The 23,122-nt window shown below is 40.9% G+C and overlaps 1 protein-coding gene across 4 annotated transcripts in view; it reads right to left on the bottom strand.

Annotated features, from left to right (window-relative positions):
• Positions 1-2,525, bottom strand: part of LOC112851507 (protein NipSnap homolog 3A-like) — a 41,621-nt gene extending 39,096 nt beyond the window's left edge. For 3 of the 4 annotated variants that reach the window (XR_015242914.1, XR_015242913.1, XM_086683628.1), the window contains exon 1: positions 2,325-2,525. Coding sequence is in view for 1 of the 4 variants with exons in the window: in XM_086683628.1 (XP_086539754.1) it covers positions 2,325-2,384 (60 nt within the window). In the remaining 3 variants the exon portion in view is untranslated. Of the gene's footprint in view, positions 1-1,659; positions 1,840-2,324 lie in introns of those variants that run through there. The other variant, XM_025915048.2, reaches the window with a different exon arrangement.
• Between the last annotated feature and the right edge of the window lie 20,597 nt (positions 2,526-23,122).

The following is a 23,122-nucleotide window of genomic DNA, read 5'->3' as shown; positions in this document are numbered from 1 at the left end:
CAGGTCAAAGTATTTATCACATCTAATGAAGTAGATCCCTGGTAAGGACAGGAATGGACTCTGATGCTAAAGGAAGCTATAATCTATCCATGGATTATATATACATTATACCATACTATAACCGCATTATACTATGGTGGTAGACTGTATGAATGCTATAAAGGAAAAATCAATGAGTTAGAATTGTCTGAATCATTATTAGGTTTAATTATAGATGCAATGTGAAGAAAGGCATTTAATCCATCCAATTATACCAGATTGACGAAAATATCTTTTAAGAACCACTAAGTTCTTTTTGCATTAGTCATATGCTATCTATATAAATTTTTCTTCTAAATTAGTCCTCCAAGTCTAAATGACCTTAGCTAGGACATGCAGAGATTATCTTCCGTATATGTATTTATGTGTATGCATACACATGCACACACATTATGATGGCATTTGCATTTACAAATCTTTCTTATTATAGGTTTGGCTATTATGTGCCAATTTTATAAAACTTATTAATAAGAACTATTAAAAGTAGTGGTACACGAGTGCCTGGCTGGCTCAGTCAGTAGAGCATGTGACTTTCAATCTTAGGGTCATGAGTTCAAGTCCCACTTTGGGCATGGAGCCTACTTTATAAATAAGTAAATAAAGTAAGTTTTGGTACAGAGTTATGGACTAATTTTGGGCTTTTGTGACTCCCTGATATGCCAAATGAAACTAGTAGGCTTCTTTATCTGACATAATTTAGGTTAAAACACACAATTTTTAAATATATTTTGTGTATAAAGTCCTAATTATATACTTGAATTCATTCCATTCATGTCCCTTATGATTTCTGTTCCTATTGCCCAAGTATCTAAGCTTACTTGGAAAGCAAGTATTCCCACCAAAAACAATTGCAGATACTTCTACTTTTGCTGGACATGCTTGTGTCATTTTAATCAAATTTTAATTAAAGAATGTTATGCAAATAAACAACTGACTAGTGTTATAGTTTAAAAAATAGTATAAATAAAATATATTAGAAAACGGAACGCTGGGTATTTATAACAATTGCTTTTATGTTATTTTTCAGAGAATTTGTATTTGTTAACAAATATGTGGTCAAAGGCACATAGTTTTATTATTTTTCAAATAAGAAACAATTAGAGGAAAAGCCCAGGGAAAGGTAACAGCAGTGAGGTAAGAGTGTGTGCTTGTGGGGAGGTGATTTTTGTCAAAGGGCAGAAACTACAATTATTAATGGGGTAGGATTCATAAGTGTTCCAGGCTCCCTTATCTTCAGGTTAGGGCTCATTTTCAGCAGCACTTATATTCAATTAAAAGAGAACACTTGGCTTACATCTAATAAAGTCACAGTCCAGAATAAAGTTGTAAGGAATAACTTTTGGCCCTGCCCCAGAAAAGTGTGGATCAGAAGGATAAAGACTATTGCTAATCATGGGTGAATGGGCCATTACTGGTTCTTCTTCGGTCTTCACCAGAAAGTCAGTCTCTAGAGTAGGTTAATTCCCTTCCTATGTACCTTTCGAGAAAGAAATACAAGCCTAAATATCCAAAGGAAAAAAACACTGTAGACTGACAAATAGGCGGGTTCCCAACAGTTAAGGATGAATCACAAACATCTGTTGTGCACGTTTCTCATTCAAGGGTAAATGAGGCTGTTACCGTATCTGCTCTGAGGTTCCTAACCCTGCCAGCCTCGGACACGACCCACAGGAAACAGTGGGAGGCTGGGCTGGATGCTCCACGACCCGCACCCTGGGCCTTGTCTTCCAGGTTCTCTGCAAAAAGCTCGCTGTGTATACTTCGTTTAAACAAGGGAGGTCACTTCAGTCGCCAACTACTAGTTGACCTATTTCTCCTCTACCTTTCGTCGGGGGGGTGAGGAGGGCGGTGGCTTGTCAAACGATAAATAGAAAAGGCTTGATCAGCAAGCACTGGGCACCGGCCTCAACGTGGCGACCGCAGGGGGCTGGGCGGCAAGAACGAAGCAGCGGGAGCTTCAAGGGTGTCTCAGGGACGCCTGGCACGTAGGCCAGAAAAATCCCATTCGCGGCTGCTCGCGAAATGGCCTGGAGGCGATACTGACCAGCGGACCCTCCCAGAACTGCGCCTCCACACTCCCGTGAGTCCTGGGAGTTCTGTGATCCCACTTCCAGTTCTCAGACGTGCAATAGAATAATTTGGGCCCGGGAACCGACTGGGCGCATGCGCGACGCTCATAAGTCTGGGAGCGCAGCCGGGAAGCGCTTGCGCGGGACCTCGAGCTCCTCGCTGACGTCCCTCCCCTCCCCCAAGGCACGGCGTGGGCACGTCTCCGCGGCCGGTACCTGAGGCGCGAGAGTCCGCGCAGCCAGAGCTCTAGTCAGGCCGCTTCGGAGGACGAGCATGGCGCGGCTGCGAGCGCTGGGAGGGCCAGCCAGCCAGTATTCTGTCTTCGGTTCCTCCTGGTAGGGCTAACCCGCCTGGAAAAGAGCAGCGACCGAGCTACTGGCGGACGCAGGCTGGGGCGGGACTCCGCGGCTGCAGCTCCGCCTCTGGTGCCGGGAGGCGCGGCGGCACGGCCCGGTTGGCTGGCGTCGTCCGTGGGCGTCACGTTCGGGCCCCTGCCCCCTCCGGCCCAACGTTTGTTTCCTCAGACGTTCTCACCCAAACGTCAGAGGGGCCTTAGGATTAGCTGAACGCGGAGAGCGTTCCTGTGCCACCTTTCTGAGCCCATCAGCTAGTCTCCACGCGCGGTTGCGCACAGTTCTTAAAGTTCGTGCGCAGAATGTGAGTGTGTTTGTCCTTTGAGAAGGAAGAATGATGCGTGCATATTATAATGCTGTGCGTTGAAAATCGTGGAGGTTTTTGTCCTTGTTCATTTTTAGTCAGGGTGACTTAAACGTCAAGAGCAGGGAGGCTTCACTTCTCATTAAATGCATGGTGGTTCTCTAATTGCCACCGCAGCATGACCTTGTAAGGCTCTTAATGATTTGAAATTGCATTTTTCAGGAGCTCATTGGAATGGGGGTCCCGAACTAGGTATTCAAAAGCCAGTGGGGTGTGTCTGGGTGGCTCAGTTGGCTAAACGTTGGACTCTGGCTCAGGTCATGATCTTGCAGTTGGTGACTTCGATTCCCACGTTGGGCTCTGTGCTGACAGCTCATAGCCTGGAGCCTGCTTGGGATTGTGCGTCTCCTTCTGTCTTTGCCCCTCACCCGCTCAAGCTCTTTCTCTCTCAATCTCAAAAATAAACATTAAAAAAAATTTTTTAAGTCAAAGTTAAACACACATAGTTTCAAGTCAAATAGTTTTATAAGTCGTAAAAAGCGAACCAGACCTTGGGTCTTTTCCTCCTTATCCCTGATTATTGGTCCCCAGAATAACTATTCTCAGCATTTTCCAGTTGTTTCTTCTAATGCTTTATTCTCTTTTTCTAAATTACAGGCTTTTTCTAGTGTGTCTTGATATTTTCAGTAGTGTCTGTTGCTTGGAAAAAGAGGATTTAGGTTTCTTATATACCATTCCTTCAAAATAACCTTCCCTTCCCCATCTGACAATGGTTGCATTAAAAGTTTTCACATTATTGGGGCGCCTGGGTGGCGCAGTCGGTTAAGCGTCCGACTTCAGCCAGGTCACGATCTCGCAGTCCGTGAGTTCGAGCCCCGCGTCAGGCTCTGGGCTGATGGCTCAGAGCCTGGAGCCTGTTCCGATTCTGTGTCTCCCTCTCTCTCTGCCCCTCCCCCGTTCATGCTCTGTCTCTCTATGTCCCAAAAATATAAATAAATGTTGAAAAAAAAAAATTAAAAAAAAAAAAAAGTTTTCACATTAATTTACAGATTGTTTACATTTTTATTACTAATTGCATTGCATTAATACACATAATTACACAATGCATAATCAAACACAATTACCCAATAGTTACCTTGTTGCACACATTGAAATAATACTGCTTATACTATCAAGAATAGAGAATTATTGGGGCGCCTGTGTGGCTCAGTCGGTTGGGCGTCCGACTTCGGCTCAGGTCATGATCTCACAGTTTGTGAGTTTGAGCCCCGCATCAGGCTCTGTGCCACCAGCTCCGAGCCTGGAGCCTGCTTCGGATTCTGTGTCTCCCCCTCTCTCTGCCCCTCCCCTGTTCATGCTCAGTCTCTATCTCTTAATAATGAATAAACATTAAAAAAAAAAAAAAGAATAGAGAATTATTACAGGGATATCACCTGTGGTTGTATTGGTTGTGCCTTCTTCAAGGACTTGAATTATCTGTTCAGAGGAGAGAGGCTTTTTAAAATACAATTCCAGAGGGGATAAGTGTTTCTGTATGATGGGCATTAGTTTTTAACCAAGTAAGACAAAACAAAGCATCATCTGTGCCTGGACTGGATCTTTACATTTAAATATATTTCCTTAGACTCTGTTCCCCATGGATTAACAATTCATTCACTCATACAGCCCATATTTATTTCTTTTTTTTTCAATATATGAAGTTTATTGTCAAATTGGTTTCCATACAACACCCAGTGCTCATCCCAAAAGGTGCCCTCCTCAATACCCATCACCCACCCTGTGTTTTTTTAGTTATTGTAATGGGTCTTCCTGAATTATTTCAAGTTTTCTTTTGTTTTCTTTCATTTGATTTGTTTTCTGTCTTGGCAGTGTTTTTCCTAAAGTATTTTTGTATTTGTAATTCTTGGCTATCAGCTCATATTTTGCAGTGAGACTACTTTTTTTAATGTTTATTTAGAGGGAGAGAGAGGGAGGGAGAGAGAGAGGGAGAGAGAGAAAGAAAGTGCAAGCAGGGGAGGGGCAGAGAGACAAGGAGACAGAATCCCAAGCAAGCTCCATGCTTGATCTCACCAACCGTGGGATCATGACCTGAACCGAAATTGAGAGTCAGACGCTTAACCCACTGAGCCACCCAGGTGCCCCAAAAACATTTTTTTTGAAAGCTCTCTGAGCATGAGTGGAGTTGTCAAATAGCGGGCTTCACTGTAGGGTTTTCTATTATTTCATTGAGGGGAAAAACCCCCATTTGTTACCATCTGTAAATCATTTCTCTTAAATCTAGTCAGTTACCCCTGTGAGGAAACTTGCAGATTCCCATCTGTGAGTTATAAGCCTTACTGCCAGTTTTCTGTGACTGAGAAGGGAGGGAGGCTGGATATCTTAGTATTTGATAGGTAGTCATTCACTTAATTTGTTTATGACTGGTTCTAACCTTGTCAACTGTATCTGGTACTTCTGAATGTGGTTTACGTTTTCAAGAATATATTAAATAGGACAGGCTGAGCTGCTGTAACAAATAGATACCAAATGTGTAATGCCTCAGACACAACAATATTTTACTTCTTGTTCCTTAAGAATCTAAAGTGGGTTTTCCTGGTTGGCAGGCAGCTCTTCTGTATATGGTGAATCAAGGAGCCAGACTTCTACACAGTGGTTTTGCCATACATAGAAACTCTATCATCAGCTGCATCTAGCCAGCAGAAAAGTAGAGTGAACTTCCAAAATGAAAATACTTAACAGATAGTAAAGAGTGATTCATGGTTATAACTTAGGGAAAACATTGGTAAGTGCTGCAAGGTGCCTAAGACAATTTCCTATTCACTCACAGGTTTTAATCATCCTCAAAACCCAGTGAGTTAAACTATATCTCCAAGTGAAGAAGTTAAACTATATCTCCAAGTAAAGTTCTAAGAGAGAAATAATTTTCTGAGGTTCACTGCTGCTAAGTGGCACATCCAAGATTTAAAGCCAGATTGTAAAACCTGTTCATTTTAACATTTATTTTTAAAATATGTGTGGTAGAAAATAGTGTCCAAGCAGCATTTAAGATGAAATGTTTTTCTGTGACATTTTGTTTAGAAACAAATCTCTGAACTGCCTAGAAGATACATAAAGTATGTTGAAAATTATTGTTGTATATCCTAAACTTCTGACAAGTAGTCCAAAGCTAGATAAATCTGGAATTTTAAGATAGGCTAATGTGATAGAGAGCAGCTGAATAGTTATTTTAGACTGGGTGGAGTAAGGTTGCCTGTCTAAGGAGGTAATATGAAACACATATCATACATACAAAAGTAGATGTAAAGTGTCAATACACTTTAGAGAATAATAAATTGAATGCCTGTTACCTGCCACCAAGCTTAAGAAATCAAATATGGTCAGCAATTTAGAAGCCCAATACGGGTTCCTTTCTGGTCACATTCTCCTCCCTGTAACACCTTCCCCAACCTCCTTGCCTCAAGCAGCCAAAACCCAGAATTTTGTGTTAAATATTGCATTCACTTTCTGTGATTTTCAGCTACATTTGTGTATAACTCTAAACAATATATTGCATTGGTTTGCCTGTTCTACAACTTTATAATGGAATTAGGCTGTTTTTGTTATTCTGTCAGTTGACATAAGATTTTTGAAAATCATGTATTTTGATGCAGTCACAGTAATTAATACATTTCTGTACTATATGCTCTCCATTGTATGGACATATATTTGTCCATTTGATATAATGAACAAAGATGTTTTGAATTTTTTTATATACCTAGATAGTTCTAACTAGATAGTTCCTGTTCCCATATGAAAATTTTCTCTAGGCCAGGGATTCTTAACCCTCTTTATGCCATAGAACCTTTTGGAAATCTTGTAGGCCTATGGAACTGTAGTGTCTGAGGGCAGGTCACTCTAAGATGGGCCACGTTATCGTGAAGATTATTTTGAGCTGAAGCCAATCAAGACCCTGCAGGCTCAAGAGAAACTTTGACCCCTCTCTTAAGTATAGTGAAAAATCTAAACTGGGGCTCTTTGCCAGAATAAGGGTTATTACTGAGATAAATTTTATCTGAGTGACCCATTTGTATGGCAGAACAAGTATCTAATTACCAAATATCTGCGGTTCTTCTAATTACCCTGTGAATTACATTCTTTCCTCTGCACTTCTCCTTAGTTCAGGATGATATACATACCTCATTTTGCCTGACTATCTTTGCAATTTATGTCTATTTGGATTCCTCATGATGAAATTTTGGGGTGATGGAGGGCAGTTTGTGGGGTCCAGAGCCCACAGCCAAGAAAGAATTCTTGAAGACATCTTTGGTGCAAAAAGGTGATTTTGTTATTAAAGCATGGGGACAGGACCCATGGGCAGGAAGAGCTGCACTGCTAGTGTGGACAGTGACTGCTTTATGGAGTCGGGGGAGGTAAAGTCAAGAGGGAGTTTGTTTCCAAAGAGACTATCAGATGCTAAAGACTTACTGGAGGCCTAGCTATTGTCAAACTAAGGTTGTTTTTCCCAAAGCAAAGGGAGTTTCTACTGGCCATTGATGGGATTGCCTTTTTCTGGTAAACTTGTGGAGAGTCTTATCAATTAAACCATTTTTTTTTTGTCTTTTCCAGTTTTGGGGTATCCTGGAGTGTCCAAGGAATATCACACATTGTCCTACCTTGGGTGTGGGGCGGAGTTGGGGGGGAGGCGGTGGCGAGTGCTATTAGCCTGCACTTTGCCCTCAGCTTGCCCCACGCTCCCTCATCACTCATACATATGCTTAAATTTGATTTTCTCCTGTTAATCTGTCTCATATTAATTTAATTCTTAGTTCAGCTTAGAAGAGCTCTTGAAGGGTTCTTGCTCCCTGATACAATTATAATGTTTTACATACTTAGCAAATACATAGGTTTACAGAGAAAACAGATTGAGGCGGAATGATCAAAATATGAAACCAAATTCTTTTTTTTTTTTAAGTTTATTTATTTAAGTAATCTCTACACCCAGCCTGGGGCCCAAACTCACAACCCTGAAATCAAGAGTTGCATGATCTTCCAACTGAACCAGTCAGGTGCCCCTGAAAGTAAATTCTTGATAAAGAATTTCTTTAAAGAATTTCTTTATCTCTAAAGAATTTTTTTAAAGATTTTCTTCAAAAAAAATTATTTTGAGAGGGAGAAAGAGAGAGAGTGCACCTGCACAAAAAGTGCAGAGAGACAGTGAGAGAGAGAGAGAGAGAGAGAATGAGAGAATCTTAAGCAGGCTTCATACTCTGTGCAGAGCCTGATGTGGGGGCTTGATCTCATGAACTGTGAGATCATGACCTGAGGTGAAATCAAGAGTCAGACACTTAACTGACTAAGCTACCCAGGTGCCCTGACATACTTCTTTATTAAGGTAACAGGATCTATTGTCAGATTTAAAGACTATCATAATTTAAGTAGTGATAAGCATAAAAAAATTTTTATATTTTTACAACACCTCTAAATGGAATTTGACAATATCTATGATATTTATTGGTCACAAAATCACAGGTCCCATTAATAATACTGTGATTTGTTGCCTACATTCATACATAAAGGGAATACTTATTTTCAGTTAGAAGTTGGTGACAATTGTTAAAAAACAAAATTTAGGGGCACCTGGGTGGCTTAGTTGAGCATCTGACTCTTGATTTGGGCTCAGGTCATGATCTCATAGTTCCTGAGATCGAGTCCCGCTATTGGGCTCTGCTCTGACAGTGCAGAGCCTACCTGGGATTCTCTCTCTCTGCCCCTTCCTGCCTGTGCGCTCTCTCTTCTCTCACAAAATAAATACATAAACATTTTTTAAAAAAACACAAAATTCAAGAGAGTAAATTTTGAAGATCCAATTGCCTTTATTAAACAATTAATGAATTGGGCAACATCTCACTCCAGCAAGTAGATATTCCGAGGAGTTGTACAAAATGGAAATTGCTGATAGGAAGGAGGGCGGGGCAAGAAAGTTATAACCAAAGGAAAAGAAAGGATTGTTTAAAGCATGACCATTTTCCCTGGTTGGGGTGGGGGAAGAACGGGTTTTTATCATGCAGATTATCGCATCTTCCTTTAGGGGATGGCGGGGCCGTGTGACAGACTCAGTGGCACTTATTAGAAAATTCCTGACTGGGGTGCCTGGGTGGCTCAGTCAGTTGTAAAGCGTCAGACTCTTGGTTTCAGCTCAGGTCTTAATCTCATGGTTCCTGAGTTCCACTCTGAGCTGGCAGCGTGGAGCCTGTATAGGATTCTTAACCTCTCCCTCTCCCTCTGCCTCTCTCCCACTCATACTGTCTCTGTATCTCCCAAAATAAATAAATAAGCTTAAAAAAACAAAAGAAAAAAAATTCCTGACTTACAAGTTAAGATTACATTTCGGGGGAAGGTTGATTCTGCAGTTAGATTAGGTATTAACCCCTGGTTTAGTGACTTGGTGCCTTAACCTAAGTGATGCCATTTTGAGATCTGTTTTTTTTTTTTTTAACACAATAAAAATGTAATTTTTTGCCACCCAAGTTACCAGAACCTCTGCATTCTTCCATAGACACTGTGTACCAGAGGTTAGGAACCACTGCATTAGAGTATATATGAAGGAATGGAATTGTTAGGTTATAAGATATGTACATATTCATCTTTACTAAAGAGTGCCAAATTGTCTTATAAATTTGTACCTTTAATTGTAGTGTATGGGTTTTTTCTGACCATTTTATACTGTCCATTTGGTCTGATGAGTATGAAGATGCATTTTACACCTTACATAACAAATGGTGTTCCTGTGTGGTTTTGTCCAAAGGTCCAGATCTGCAGAAGGAAGCAGAAGATCCAGCAGGAGAGCTGGATCCAGTGTAAACTTTAGATGCTTGTATTTTGGTGACATATGTGGCTAAGTACCTGAGTGCTATATTCCACGGCCACTAGATGGTGGTATAGACTACTTTTCCTTCATTACAGTTTGAAATAGTATGTGCTATTTTTGTTGTCACCTTTGAGTTCCTGTAATTTAAACTATAGTTATTTAGTGTGGAGATACCTTACAGCCCTTTTTGTGTGTGCATGATACAGGATTATGTATTGGAGGGAAAAAAATATAGTAAAGAATATTAAGGAACAAAAATTCAAGTTTATAGTTTGAAGATGTGAAGATGTAATTGGCTTTATTCAACAATTCATGAATTGGGCAGCATCTCTTCAAGTAAATAGGTGGTTGGAAGTGGTGTACAAAATAGTATCATTTTATAGGCAGAAAGTGGGTGGGGCAAGGAGGTTATTAGCAAAAAAAAAAGAAAGGATTGTTTCAGGCCAGGTCATCTTTTGGAGGGAGAGGAATGGCAGGGATCTTATGCAGATTACCTTACTATTGCTGATCAGGAAATTTCAGATTGACTGTTTAAGATCCCATTTCTGGGAAAGGTTAAAACTACAACGAAGTCTTGGTTTGGTGTTATGGGTGCAGATAACTCCATTTTGGGTCTGTTGTTTCTTTTCCAACAAGGCAAATTACTACCAATGTTTATGTGTTTCTTTTCTTTATTATTATTTATAAAAGTAAATTAGAAGTAAAAAATAACTTCGATTTTCATTCAGTGTTTCTTAAAAGTTTTATACTCATATCAGCGAATATTTGTTAAGCACCTGTTGTGTGTTGAGCATTAAATTTAATGCTATGGAGAAGGAAAATGTCAGACTGGATGCTTTTTCAGCTTGTCAGCATGTCTCGATATTTCTGTGTCAGCCTCTTTGCTACTAGCCTAGTAACTGGAAAGATTTGTGAGCAACTCGGTATTAAATATGGTATGAATTTCTTCAAAGTTGTTTCTATTTAAATTTTTTATTACTAAAACGTATGAATGTATGAGTTTAATATATATTATTATATCCGTTTAGATATCTTATGTTAATTGGCTTTCTTTAAGTTTTAAGTTTAACTTCTCATTAATAAATGTAATTATTTCTTAAAATAGGTTTTACAAGTCCATTGCTTTGAGTAATCCTTGTGCTTCCCACCTGGAGTGGGGAGAGTGTTATGGGAGAAGTAGTTCTGGAACTTTTGCTACTTAAATATGCTGGCTTTTTGCTTTGCATAAATTGAGACACTTGCTAGCTTAAAACATTTGTGCACTTAGTTTGTGACATATATTTTTGTGTGTGAAGTTCCTCTTTCATTGAAGACCCATTATCCAGTGCTCTCTAGTGTATTTCTTTTCACCTACACAAGTTGTCATAGATACCTACTAGCTGAGTAATTAATTTACTTTTTAATTTGTTTTAGTTTTACTTAACTGTAATTGTTTCTGCAGCATCTTTATAATTTGTTTAATTTATATGTGAGAAATAATTTACATTTCTCTGATTTCTTCTGAATTCAGCATCTTTTCATAATTTCGTAGGCCATATCATTTTCATTTTTGAGGTCTCACTTTATTACTGTCATCCAGTTTTCTGTTGTATTGGCCATCTTTATCTTACTGATATGGAGTCTTGCTGAAAAAGCCTGAAAAAGAAGAGCAAGTTGATGTCAAAATTGCCTAAGGTAACAGATGACCTTCGGTGCTGGCTTCTTGCAGAATCCAGAGAGACAGACCTGCTCAGTGGGATGGACAGCAAAGGGTCTTGCCAGGTGAAGGGCTGGAAACTCACACAGCAGCAGTTTGTGGCCCTTCTGTGGAAGAGGCTGCTGACTACCAGAGGAAGTCGGAGTCAGAAGGGATTCTTTGCTCTGGGGACTCTGGCTTCATGGATGGGCGCTGGCTCCCTGACCAGAGGAAGCAGGAGAAGGTCCTGGTTAAGAGAGGATGCTGGGGCCAGACTCTATGTATTTCAATACCAGTTCTGCTTCTTGCCGCTCATGCGTCTGCGGGCAAGTTACTTTGCTGTGCCTCCATCTTGTCATCTTTAGAATGAAGACAATGTACCTACGACACAGGGTTGTTCTAAGCATTAAAATGAATAACTGCTTGGATGACATGATACTGTATGTGGAAAACCCAAAAGACTCCACTAAAAAACTGCTAGAACTGATCCATGAATTCAGCAAAGACGCAGGATATAAAATCAATGTACAGAAATTGGTTGCGTTTTTATACACTAATAATGCAGCAGAAAGAGAAATCAAGGAATTGATCCCATTTACAATTGCACCAAAACACATAAAATACCTAGGAATAAACCGAACCAAAGAGGTGAAAAATCTATACACTTAAAACTATAGAAAGCTTATAAAAGAAATGAAAGAAGACACACACACAAAAAATGGAAAAAACATTCCATGCTCATGGATTGGAAGAACAAATATTATTAAAATGTCAATACTACCCAAAGCAATCTACATATTCAATGCTAACCCTATCAAAATAACACCAGCAATCTTCACAGAGATAGAACAAACAATCCTAAAATTTGTATGGAACCAGAAAAGACCCTGAATAGCCAAAGCAATCCTGAAAAAGAAAACCAAAGCTGGAGGCATCACAATTCTGGACTTCATGCTGTATTATAAAGCTGTAATCCTCAAGACAATATGGTACTTTCAGAAAAACAGACACACAGATCAATGGAACACAATAGAGAACCCAGAAATGGATGCACAAATGTATGGACAACTAATCTTTGACAAAACTGGAAATAATATCCAATGGAAAAAAGTCTCTTCAGCAAATGGTGTTGGGAAAACTGGACAGCAGAAGAAAGAACCTGGACCACTTTCTTCCACCATACAAAAACAAAACAAAACAAAACAAAACCTCAAAATGGATGAAAGACCTAAACATAAGACAGGAAGCCATCAAAATTCTAGAGGAGAAAACAGGCAAAACCCCTTTGACTTTGGCCACAGCAACTTCTTACTTGACATGTCTCCAGAGGCAAGGAAACAAAAGCAAAAATTAACTAGTTTCTTCACAGAAAAAGGAAATAAAACTAGATAAAAAGCTTCTTCACAGAAAAAGGAAACAATCAGCAAAACTAAAAGGCAATTGATGGAATGAGAAGATATTTACAAATGACATAGCAAATAAAAGGTTAGTATCAAAATCTATAAAGAACTTATCAAACCCAATGCCCCAAACACAAATAATCCAGTGAAGAAATGGGCAAAAGACATAGACACTTTTCCAAAGAAGACATCCAGATGGCTAAGAGACACATGAAAAGATGCTCAACATCACTCATCATCAGGGAAATACAAATCAAAACCACAATGAGATACCACCTCATACCTGTCAGAATTGCTAACATTAGCAACTCAGGCAACAACAAATGTTAGCGAGGATGCAGAAAAAGACGATCTCTTTTGCGCTGCTGGTGGGAATGCAAACTGGTGCAGCCACTCTGGAAAACAGTATGGAGGTTCCTTGAAAAATTACAACCCAGCAATTGCACTACAAGGTATTTATCCAAAGGATACAGGGGTGCTGTTTCAAAGGGGCACATGCATCCCAATATTTATAGCAGCACTGTCAACAATAACCAAAGTATGAAAAGAGCCCAAATGTCCATCGACTGATGACATCAGTCATATCGACTGGATAACATCAGTCCATATCGACTGGATAAAGAAGATGTGGTATATGTATCTATACACATGATATATTACTTGGTGATCAAAAAGAATGAAATCTTGCCATTTGCAACAATGTGGATGGAACTAGAGTATATTATGCTAAGCAAAGTAAGTCAGTCAGAGAAAGACAAATACATGACTTCACTCATGTGGAATTTAAGATACAAAACAGATGAACATAAGGGAAGGGAAGCAAAAATAATACAAAAACAGGGAGATAAACCATAAGAGACTCCTAAATACAGAGAACAAACTGAGGGTTGCTGGTGGGGTGTTGGGTGGGGGGATGGGCTAAATGGGCAAGGGACAGTAAGGAAGACACTGGTTGGGATGAGCACTGGGTGTTATATATAAGTGATGAATCACTAAATTCTATTCCTGAAATCATTATTACACTATATGTTAACTAACTTGGATTTAAATTAAAAAAAAAAAAAAGGAATAACTGCTTAGAATGGGGCCTGACATTGAGTAGTGCTGTGTGTGTGTGTCTGGGCAAATTCAGTTTTCATAACTTGAGAAATGATACGTCCAGATGTACTTGATATATGCACTTCTTGGAAACATGATTTTTCTCTAAATTGATTTTTAACTGCAAATTGACAAAAAGGTAGCCACAGAGGAAAGAAAAAAAATGGGCAAACAGACTGAGAAGACTCACTACACTATTGCCTGCATGTGAGTGTTGGCAATGCTAAGTTGCTTCCTCAGAAGGGATGTAATTATCCCACTCTATAAAACCAAGAAGTATAAAATCAAGAAGTATAAAACTAAGAGATTCTTCCCTATAGACTATGTGGATAATAGAGAAGAGTATGAGTTTGGAGATACAGACCTGGATTTGAATTCTGGTTCTGTGACTTACTGGCTGTGTGACCTTGGGCACGTTACTTAGTCTCTCTGGGTTCAACTACCTTGTTCGTTGATTGGTGATGATGATACTACTACTTAGGGCTGTAACAATAACTAGATCATTGTCATGTATTTTCCCATAAAGAAGGATTTAGGTCTTGACGCATTTTGAGGCCATTATATGGTGACAGTGGCTGCTTTTTCCCTTTCAGAGTGGGATCTTACTGGGTCATTTAGTCTTGGTCCGCAGATTACAAGTGAGCACATGAGGCCACAGTGGGAAGTGACTTCACATGGATACGCTAAGAGTAGAGACAGAACCAGGTTTCAGGTCTTCGGACTCCTGGTCCAGGGCTTTTCTCTCAGCCTTTCTCAGAGCTGAGCTGGGCTCCTGGTCCAGTGTGGTCTTTGGTCTTCAGAGGGCAGAGGACAGGACCCTATGTTCTGAGTCACCCTGACATATGACTACTGTTTCCTCTGAAGTTTTTAGCTTGGGGCTTCTGCCAGGTGGCCATAGCCTCTGGCCTTGTGCTGCCAGCTTCCAGAAATGCCTGGAGGGAAGAGGTTTAGTTCTCAGGATCTGCTGCTTCTAACCTGCCATGAGTGCCTTGGTAGAGCTCTGCTATGGGCCCTGTACTGCTCATTTGCATGTTGGCTGGTTTGGGAAGCTAGCTGGACTCTTAGGGGCTTGCCCTGTGCCCTTCTTTCTAACACTTGCCCTTGTTTTGCAATTTCCTTTCCCCTCTACCCCCTGGTTATAGATTGTCCTGCCAGCTGTGTTTGTCTGCATTGCCCTGGTGTTCAGCTTGATCGTGCCACCCTTTGGCAAGTACCCCAGCCTGGAGCTTCAGCCCTGGATGTACAACGAACAGTACACATTTGTCAGGTATGTGCTTGCCTTCTGCGCCCAGGGACAGAAGAGAGCCCAGACAGACCCAGGTGTTTACTGTGCTGAGGGCCAAGGGGAGGTGGACTCAAGAATGTGGATTTTATCAGGTGTCCCAAAGCCCCTGCACAAACTAATATTGGATGCAAAGAACAGCAGCGAATTCAACCTGAAATAATAGCCCTCTGTTGTCATATTTGAACTTTTCTCCTCTTTATATTACTGTTGTTGCTAGCAACAGTTATATGTATTTTAAGAAAATAATCTGCCCTTCTAAAATCTATGATTAAGTTATAAATGTATTTGGAAGTTTATAGGTAGGTTAAATTTGTAGTTGATTCAAAGTGTTTATATACACTATCAAAGCTTTGTACCTCTAGAAAGTTAATTCTTTGTTTTCTCCACAATAGAATTCTTGTATTTTTAAACTGTTAAGTTGTAGATACTAGCTAGTATTTGTTCTTTAGACAAAAATACCCCTTACTTATAACAAATAATCCAGTACTTCAAACAGAAGGATAAAGGAATTTCTTAATCTAGTTAGGTAGAAATTTTCTTTATTCCTATAGGATTTATAGATATTTAGATGGGTGAGAATATGTCAATGATATAAAAACAAGAGAAGCTTAAAAAAAAAGGTATATATATTAAAAAAAAAAAAAAGGTATACTAGGTGCTCCTGGGTGGCTCAGTTGGTTAAGCTTCTGACTCTTGATTTTAGCTCAGGTCATGATCTCACAGTGGTGAGATTGAGCCCCACATCTGGCTCTGTGCTGGGAGTGGAGCCTGCTTAAAATTCTCTGTCTTCCTCTCCCACTGCCCCTCCCCCTTGTTGAAAAAATAAGTTATACTATATATATATACACATATGGTATAGTATATATATATATATATATATATATATATATATATATATATGCTTAAAAGCACATAGTGTATATACAATAGTGTATACACATATAGTGTAGTATATGTACATTGTGCTAGTTTATATATACGTGTGTGTGTGTGTATAGCATTGTGTGTGTGTATACGTATATATAGTATATATGGTATAGTATGTGTATGTGTGTATATGTGTATGTATGTGTGATAGCTCAGGTTTACTTTATTTTTTCTTTTCTAGGCTCACCTTGTATTGCTCATGGCTGTAGAGCATGAGTTTATTTTGTGTTTATAAGCTGTGCCCATTATTGTTTATACTTTTTACTTGTCTATGCAAATATTCAGCCAGTAAAATCTCCCTGACCTTTGTAGAAAATCCTGGTTGTCAATGCCTAATGAATAATTGTGAAAGTACTTTTGAAATACTAATCCCTAATAACTTTGTGAGAGTACTTTTGAAACACTGATTCTTAATAGTTTCTTTACTTCACATTAAAATACATATGTAGGGGGTGCGTGCGTGGCTCAGTCGGTTGAGCGTCTGACTTCAGCTCAGGTCATGATCTCAGGGTTCGTGAGTTCGAGCCCCACATCGGGCTCTGTGCTAACAAACAGCTCAGAGCCTGGAGCCTGCTTTGGATTCTGTGTCTCCCTTTCTTTCTCTCCCCCTCCCCTGCTCATGCTCTGTCTCTCTCTGTCTCTCAAAAATAAATAAATGTTAAAAAAAAATACATATGTAGGAGTGCCTGGGTGGCTCAGTCGGTTGAGCATCTGACTCTTGATCTCAGCTCAGGTCATGATCTCATGGTTCATGAGCTTAAGCCCCGCATTAGGCTCCTCACTGACAGCACAGATCCTGCTTGTGATGCTCTCTCCCTCTTTCTTTGCCCCTCCTCCACTCGTTCTCTCCCTCCCTCTCTTTCTCTCTCTCTCTCAAATAAATATACCTAAAAAAATAGAAATAAGTAAAATGCATGTAAGGGTAGCAGCACCTGCGTGGTGACTGACTCGGTTTCAGCACAGGTCATGATCTTGTGGGCTAGTGAGATTGAGCCCTGCATCAGGTTCTGCACTGACAGTGGGGAGCCTGTCAGTGGGGAGCCTGTCAGTGCAGAGCCTGCTTGGGATTCTCTCTCTCTCTCCCTCTCTCTCTGCCCCTCCCCTGCTCGTGCTCTCTTTCTAAATAAATAAGTAAAATAAATAAGCTTAAAAAATACATATGCAGGGGCGCCTGGTTGGCTCAGTCGGTTAAGAGTCTGACTTTGGCTCAGGTCATGATCTCACGGTTCATGAGTTAAGCCCGGCGTCTGCCTCTGTACTGACAGCTCAGAGGCTGTAGCCTGCTTTGGATTCTTTGTCTCCCTCCCTCTCTGCCCCTCCCCGGCTTTGTGCTCTCTCTTTCTCTCAAAAATAAATAAACACTAAAAAATACATATGCAAATGTGTATTGTATATGTGTGTGTTATATATGTGTACATATATATGTACATACATACACACAACTTTGTACGTAGTTATACAGTCTCCACTCTGGAGTGTTTGTTTGTCATCCTGACATCAAATATATGGCTAGTGTCTAGCCATATATATAGTGTTTTATTATTCATTTTTGTGTTAAGAATCTAGCACTCAGAAGTGTGTAATAAAGTATTTACTTTGGGAAACTTTTTTACCTTCCAGTTCCTAGTTCTAATGAACTACTGAACTGGCTGCTTCTCATATAGCCACAGTGATGACACTCCTGAGAATGTGGGCATCCAGGAACTCTTGAATGCCCTCACCAAAGATGCTGGATACAGCGTATGGAAGGAAAGCCAATCCTCTGAATGCCGTTTTAGATCCTCCTTGGCTGGCTTCTTGTGATTAGTTTACTCTCTAATATTGCATTTATCAGTTGCATATTACACTGTAACTATCATCATTTGCCCTTCGAATCATTTTTTATCTTAAAAAAGCTAATATACCAACCCAATCAGAACATCTAGGAACAAATATTTGAAGAGTGTTCTAACATCTTACAAACTGAATCATTATAGCTTTTTCTTATTGCTATAGCACATTAATATTTAATTTAATAGAGTAATATACTTACTGGTCAAATGCTTTCCCCTTCTCCCCTTTCCACCAACTCCTGTACCTCAGTTTTGCAAAGGGTTTTTCCATTATATATAATTCGTGGTTTTGCTTACCAGCTTTTTCACTTTTTTTTAAATTAACATTTATTTATTTTTTGAGAGTCAGAGAGAGAGCATGAGCAGGGGAGGTACAGAGAGAGGGAGACACAGAATTGGAAGCAGGTTCCAGGCTCTGAGCTGTCAGCACAGAGCCAGATGCGGGGCTCGAACCCACAAACCGTGAGATCATGACCTGAGCCGAAGTCAGTTGCCCAACCGACTGAGCCACCCAGGGGCCCCTCCAGCTTTTTCACTTTAGCAACCTGAAAAGATGACATATTCACTTTGTGTAATAATACATATTTGCTTCGTTAAAAATTTTTTTTAATGTTTATTGATTTTTGAGAGAGACAGAGCATGAGCAGGGGAGAGTCAGAGAGGGAGGGAGACACAGAATCCCAAAACAGGTTCCATGCTCTGAGCGGTCAGCACAGAACACAATGTGGGGCTCAAACTCACAAACCTGAGATCATGACCTGAGCCGAAGTCGGACGTTTAACCAGTTGAGCCACCCAGGTGACTCCCGTATTTTCTTCTTTTAACATACATTTTTCATGACGTGCCTTCAAAACCCTTTTATAAGGCACTGTATAAATAAATTCAGTGAATGACCATAAGCCTCTAAGTGTCTAGTGGGGAGGGCAAAGGTACTTCAAGGGATCACTGAGTAAAGACAGTGAGGAGAGGTGAGGAGCTAATGAGAGTGCAATGCTGGTAGAAGTGGGTTCAGTTTTCCAGGCTAGAAAGGCAAAAGAGGCATGACCCTCATTCAAATGCTACTGCTTTGATAAAGAACACCATTGATGTGTATTGGAGGCAGTCTGAAGGCAATATCTCTGTACTGACAACTCTTACTGAAATTCAAATTTTAAGTTTTTCAAAAAGTGGTAGAACTGAGGAAAATTTGAATGGGACACCTACCAGTGGCATTGAGCTTTGTCTTAGCCAGCCATCTTTTGAGGCTTTAGAGTGTGAACTTCAGGAGGTACTGTGTCTTACTCTGACTTTTGTATCAACTCATAGTGCTTTAGAGAGAACTAGAGAGCAATACACAAATCTGTTCCTTTGATATTTTTAGTACATTCAAGCATAACATAAAGAATGTGGCTATGCATTAAATTGTAGAATTTGAAGCTAGAAAGGATACTAGAAATGACTTGTTACAACATGTCATTGTGTACTTTTATTTTACTAGTGGAGAAGATAAGACCCAAGAGGGCAAGCATCTTATTGGTGGACCACAGGGATTCAGAGCTCAAGTCAGGCACAAAGGATTTGTCTTTTGTCACCCAGGGTGCTTGCAAACAACCTAGCTCTTCATGCACTGAGCACCCTCTCCCCATCCCTCCTCAACCCCAATTCTCTACTCATTTTAAGACATAAAGTGAATCTTTCCATTCTGCACCAGATTTTCAGCACATTGAGCATAACATGCAGACTCCTTCCCTGACCTGATCATCTGGCACCTGCCTCCCTCCACCCCTCCTCTTCCACTTTCTCCCTCCTAGCTCATCTCACCCCAGCCACACTGCCTTCCTGCTGTTCCTCAAACATGGAAAGCTCATTTTCTCACTTTCTATTGCCCTTGCTTATAGTGTTCTTTCTCCCCAAATCTTTTCCTGGCTTCTCTTTCTAATCATGTATGCCTTGGGAGAAGTATCACCCTCTTTGGGAGAAGTAGTCCTATTTCCCCCCGTTTCCCTCTTATTTTGCTTTATTTTTGGCTAGGTGACATTTGTTTATTGCCAAATTCCTGCACAGGAATGCAGGCTCCATGCAGGCAGAGAGTTTGTCCTGTTCACCCCAGACTCTCAAATGTGCCGAACAGTGTCTGGCACGTAGATGCTCAGTGAATATTCGTTGAGTGAACACAGGGGCAGGAGACCAAATGCTGGTGGATTGCACTGACTGGAGTTTGGTAGGTGAGCATTTCAGGCCTCTTTGTGTTCCATCATCCTTAACTGCAAAGGAAGTTTGCGGCTCACAGGTCTGTGGGGAGATCACACAAATGGTGAGGGAATAGATGCATGTTTGTGGTTGTTACTGATTGATCTGTGCTCCTGAGGCACCAGGAAAGGCCAGGCCCTCTGGGGTGATGCTACCTTTGATGTCTTCCCTCTGCAGAGACATGCCTTGCTCAGTGGGGGAAGAGGAGTGGACCACCGCCCCGGTTCCCCAAACCATCACGAAACTCTTCCAAAGTGGCAACTGGACGATGGAGAACCCCTCACCTGCCTGCCAGTGTAGCAGCGACAAAATCAAGAAGATGCTGCCTGTGTGTCCCCTGGGGGCAGGGGGGCTGCCTCCACAAGTGAGTCAGTCTCAGTGTGACTGAGCAGATGGCGGTGCGGGGTGGGCTGGGGCGCTTCCGTTAGGAAGAAGGAATGGATGACCAGTCATGCAGGGGGTTGTCTTTCAGTCTTGATCTTAATTCTGTGGGGACAACAAGCATGTGAGTTTTGAAGGGAAGAAGCTGGTCCATAAGTTTCTAACTTAGCTTAGCTTGTTTCTCTAGTTTGGAAAAAGTCAGCCTAGCTTACTTACCTGTTCGAGTTAAAACCAGAACCCAACGCTCGGGATCAGTGGGCTATGGAAGACACACTCTGGCTTCTCCCGCTGAGGTAGTGTTGACAGAACATATAGTATGACAGGCCCGGCTTCATCCCCGGTTCTGCCACAGATGAGCTGGTGACCTGGGACAGGCCCCTCAGTGCCTGGATCTGTTTCCCCACCTCGGAATTAGGGAGGCTGGCCCATGAAGCTTCTGTGGGTCTTAAAATTCTGACATTCTCCGAGACTGTGAGTGTGGGGAGCAGTCCTGAGCCTTTTTTCTGAGAACGATTTCAGGAAGAGGCTTGTTTGTGATCTCCCTCTGCTGCTGTATCAGTATGTAGGTTGCAGGGTGAGGACAAGCGATTTCAAATGGGTGTGAGAACTTAAAGGTATCCTGTTTACTTCTCCCTAAAATAACAGCTGATCTATGCATCAGTACAACTCCAGTGAACAAGAGAATTCACTGGGCATAGAGTCAATGATACTGCTCCCCTAAATACCTTTGTGACTATAAAGAATCATATTCTACTGTCTATTGTTTAGCAGTTCAGAATAATTTCCTGGGAACATGTTAGCTTGGCAGAAGGGAATGGCCAATGCTGAGGGCAGAATGGACTAGGCCTTGGTGTTTGGATGATGGCAGTGCCTGGGCCCTATGGGGAGAGTCTGGCCACACTGTGATCTATTTGAGGGACACGTGTCATTGTTATTCATTTTATTTTTTGTCCCAGTTGTGGTCCATAAAGACACATGTGCTTTGTTTACTTTAAATTTCTAGTTCACTCATGTTATTAAATAAGGCAGTCTTTAAATTTGTTTAATTCAAATATGATTCTTATACCCTAGTTACACTTTTCTCCCAAATCAGATTCCCAGAATGTCATATGGACCCCAGAATAGTTTTTCAGTTTTCACCTTTACATGGACCCAAGAAGGATTGAAGAAATGGTTAAAACCACCTATTTCCTTGTTTTTCAACCCATTTGTTCTGAGTTTTGAAGGAATAAGTGGAACTTGAGAAGAAAAGGAAGAATCCTTGAAGTTCATTCTCATTCATCTCCGGGAAAATGAGATACCTTATATAACTGCCTCAAACCTATGTCACTGCTTCTCACTTTCCCTCTTTTGCCTGTTTTCCAAGATCCAGTACCCATAGAACTCAAAGCAGTGCAGAATGGGACCCCTAAAGTAGCCTCCATGCTAGGAAGGAGCCATGGCTGGTCTGTCAGGCCTCCCTAACCTGCTCTGGTCAGTGTCCCTCACTCTTCTGTGAGAAATGAGTTTAAGAATTCTCTATGCTTGCACCAATGGGTTAACAGGGCTTAGGGTGGAAAGCAGCCACAGGGCAAAAGTGCCCAAGATTAGTTGTTAAGTAAAACAAAGCTTAGGGTGGAAAGAGTCTGAGAACAGTTAGAGGTGGAAAGCCACTACAGGGCGGAAGCACCCAAGGTTAGCTGGTGAAAAGGGTGCCTTGTCAGCTTTGAGGCAGCATGTTCCAGCAATCTTAAACTTTGGAGATAAGAGCTACTTGGCTGTATCTTCCACAGAGAAACACTGTCCATCTGCTGTCTGGCGCCATTATCTCATCATACTTTAATCTCAACTTCTAACATCACTTGCCCCCCAAACCCTTTGCGTCTTACACACACAAGTTAATGGCACACAAGTTAATTTTTTGCATGTTTACTTTTTGCATGTACACCATGTACGTAAAACCTTGAGAGCTCAATAAATACAGAGATGAAACCCCTGTTTGGGGCTCTTGTTCTCCCGGAAATTGTCCTCTCTCGTATTCAATTCTGTGTCCACTCTCTTGCTGGAGAAGAGAGAACTCCAGACTCAAAGTCTGCTACACTGTTCCTTTTGAATCCCCATCTGCTTGCCTTGAGACCCAAATTCAGGCCTGAGTCACCAAGGTTAGAGGAGCATCTGTGAGATAAATAGCCATTTTTTGCTCAATATCTTAGATATCAGCCTATAATCAGGTCAAGGTCCCTTCCCTTTCCCACTGTAGTTTCTGTTAGCCTCCGTGGGCAGGGACCATAGAGTCAAAAGATTGCCAGAATCCATTAGGGTTGGCTGGGATGTAACTTTCACAAAGTCTGAATTTGAATTTCTTTTGAAGAGGAAATATCTAAATATTTAAATAAATATCTAATACCACATGTACATACTCATGTGGTATCTGCTGCTGAGTATTGTGTTTCACACTGTCTGTGTTTTAATGTCAGGCTGTTGTTTAGGTATGGTGGGTTTTCCCTGGGTGCCAGTAATTCTCAATCACCTCCTCTAAGTCAAAGGATTCCATTAAACAACTGAAGAAACACTTGAAGCTGGCCAAGGTACTTTATTCATCCCAAGATTTTTCAGAAAAGTGGGCCCAGAGTTGCAGGTACATGGGCGTCATTGGTAGGTCAGTCAGGTCACCTAGCAGCTTCTTGCTTAAGACTTTTGCCT

Source organism: Puma concolor, chromosome D4, assembly GCF_028749965.1.
Source record: "Puma concolor isolate L17-30 chromosome D4, mPumCon1.1.hap2, whole genome shotgun sequence".
Taxonomy (NCBI): domain Eukaryota; kingdom Metazoa; phylum Chordata; class Mammalia; order Carnivora; family Felidae; genus Puma; species Puma concolor.
The sequence above is the reverse complement of the archived record's forward strand: the minus strand, read 5'-3'. Positions and strand labels throughout refer to the sequence as shown.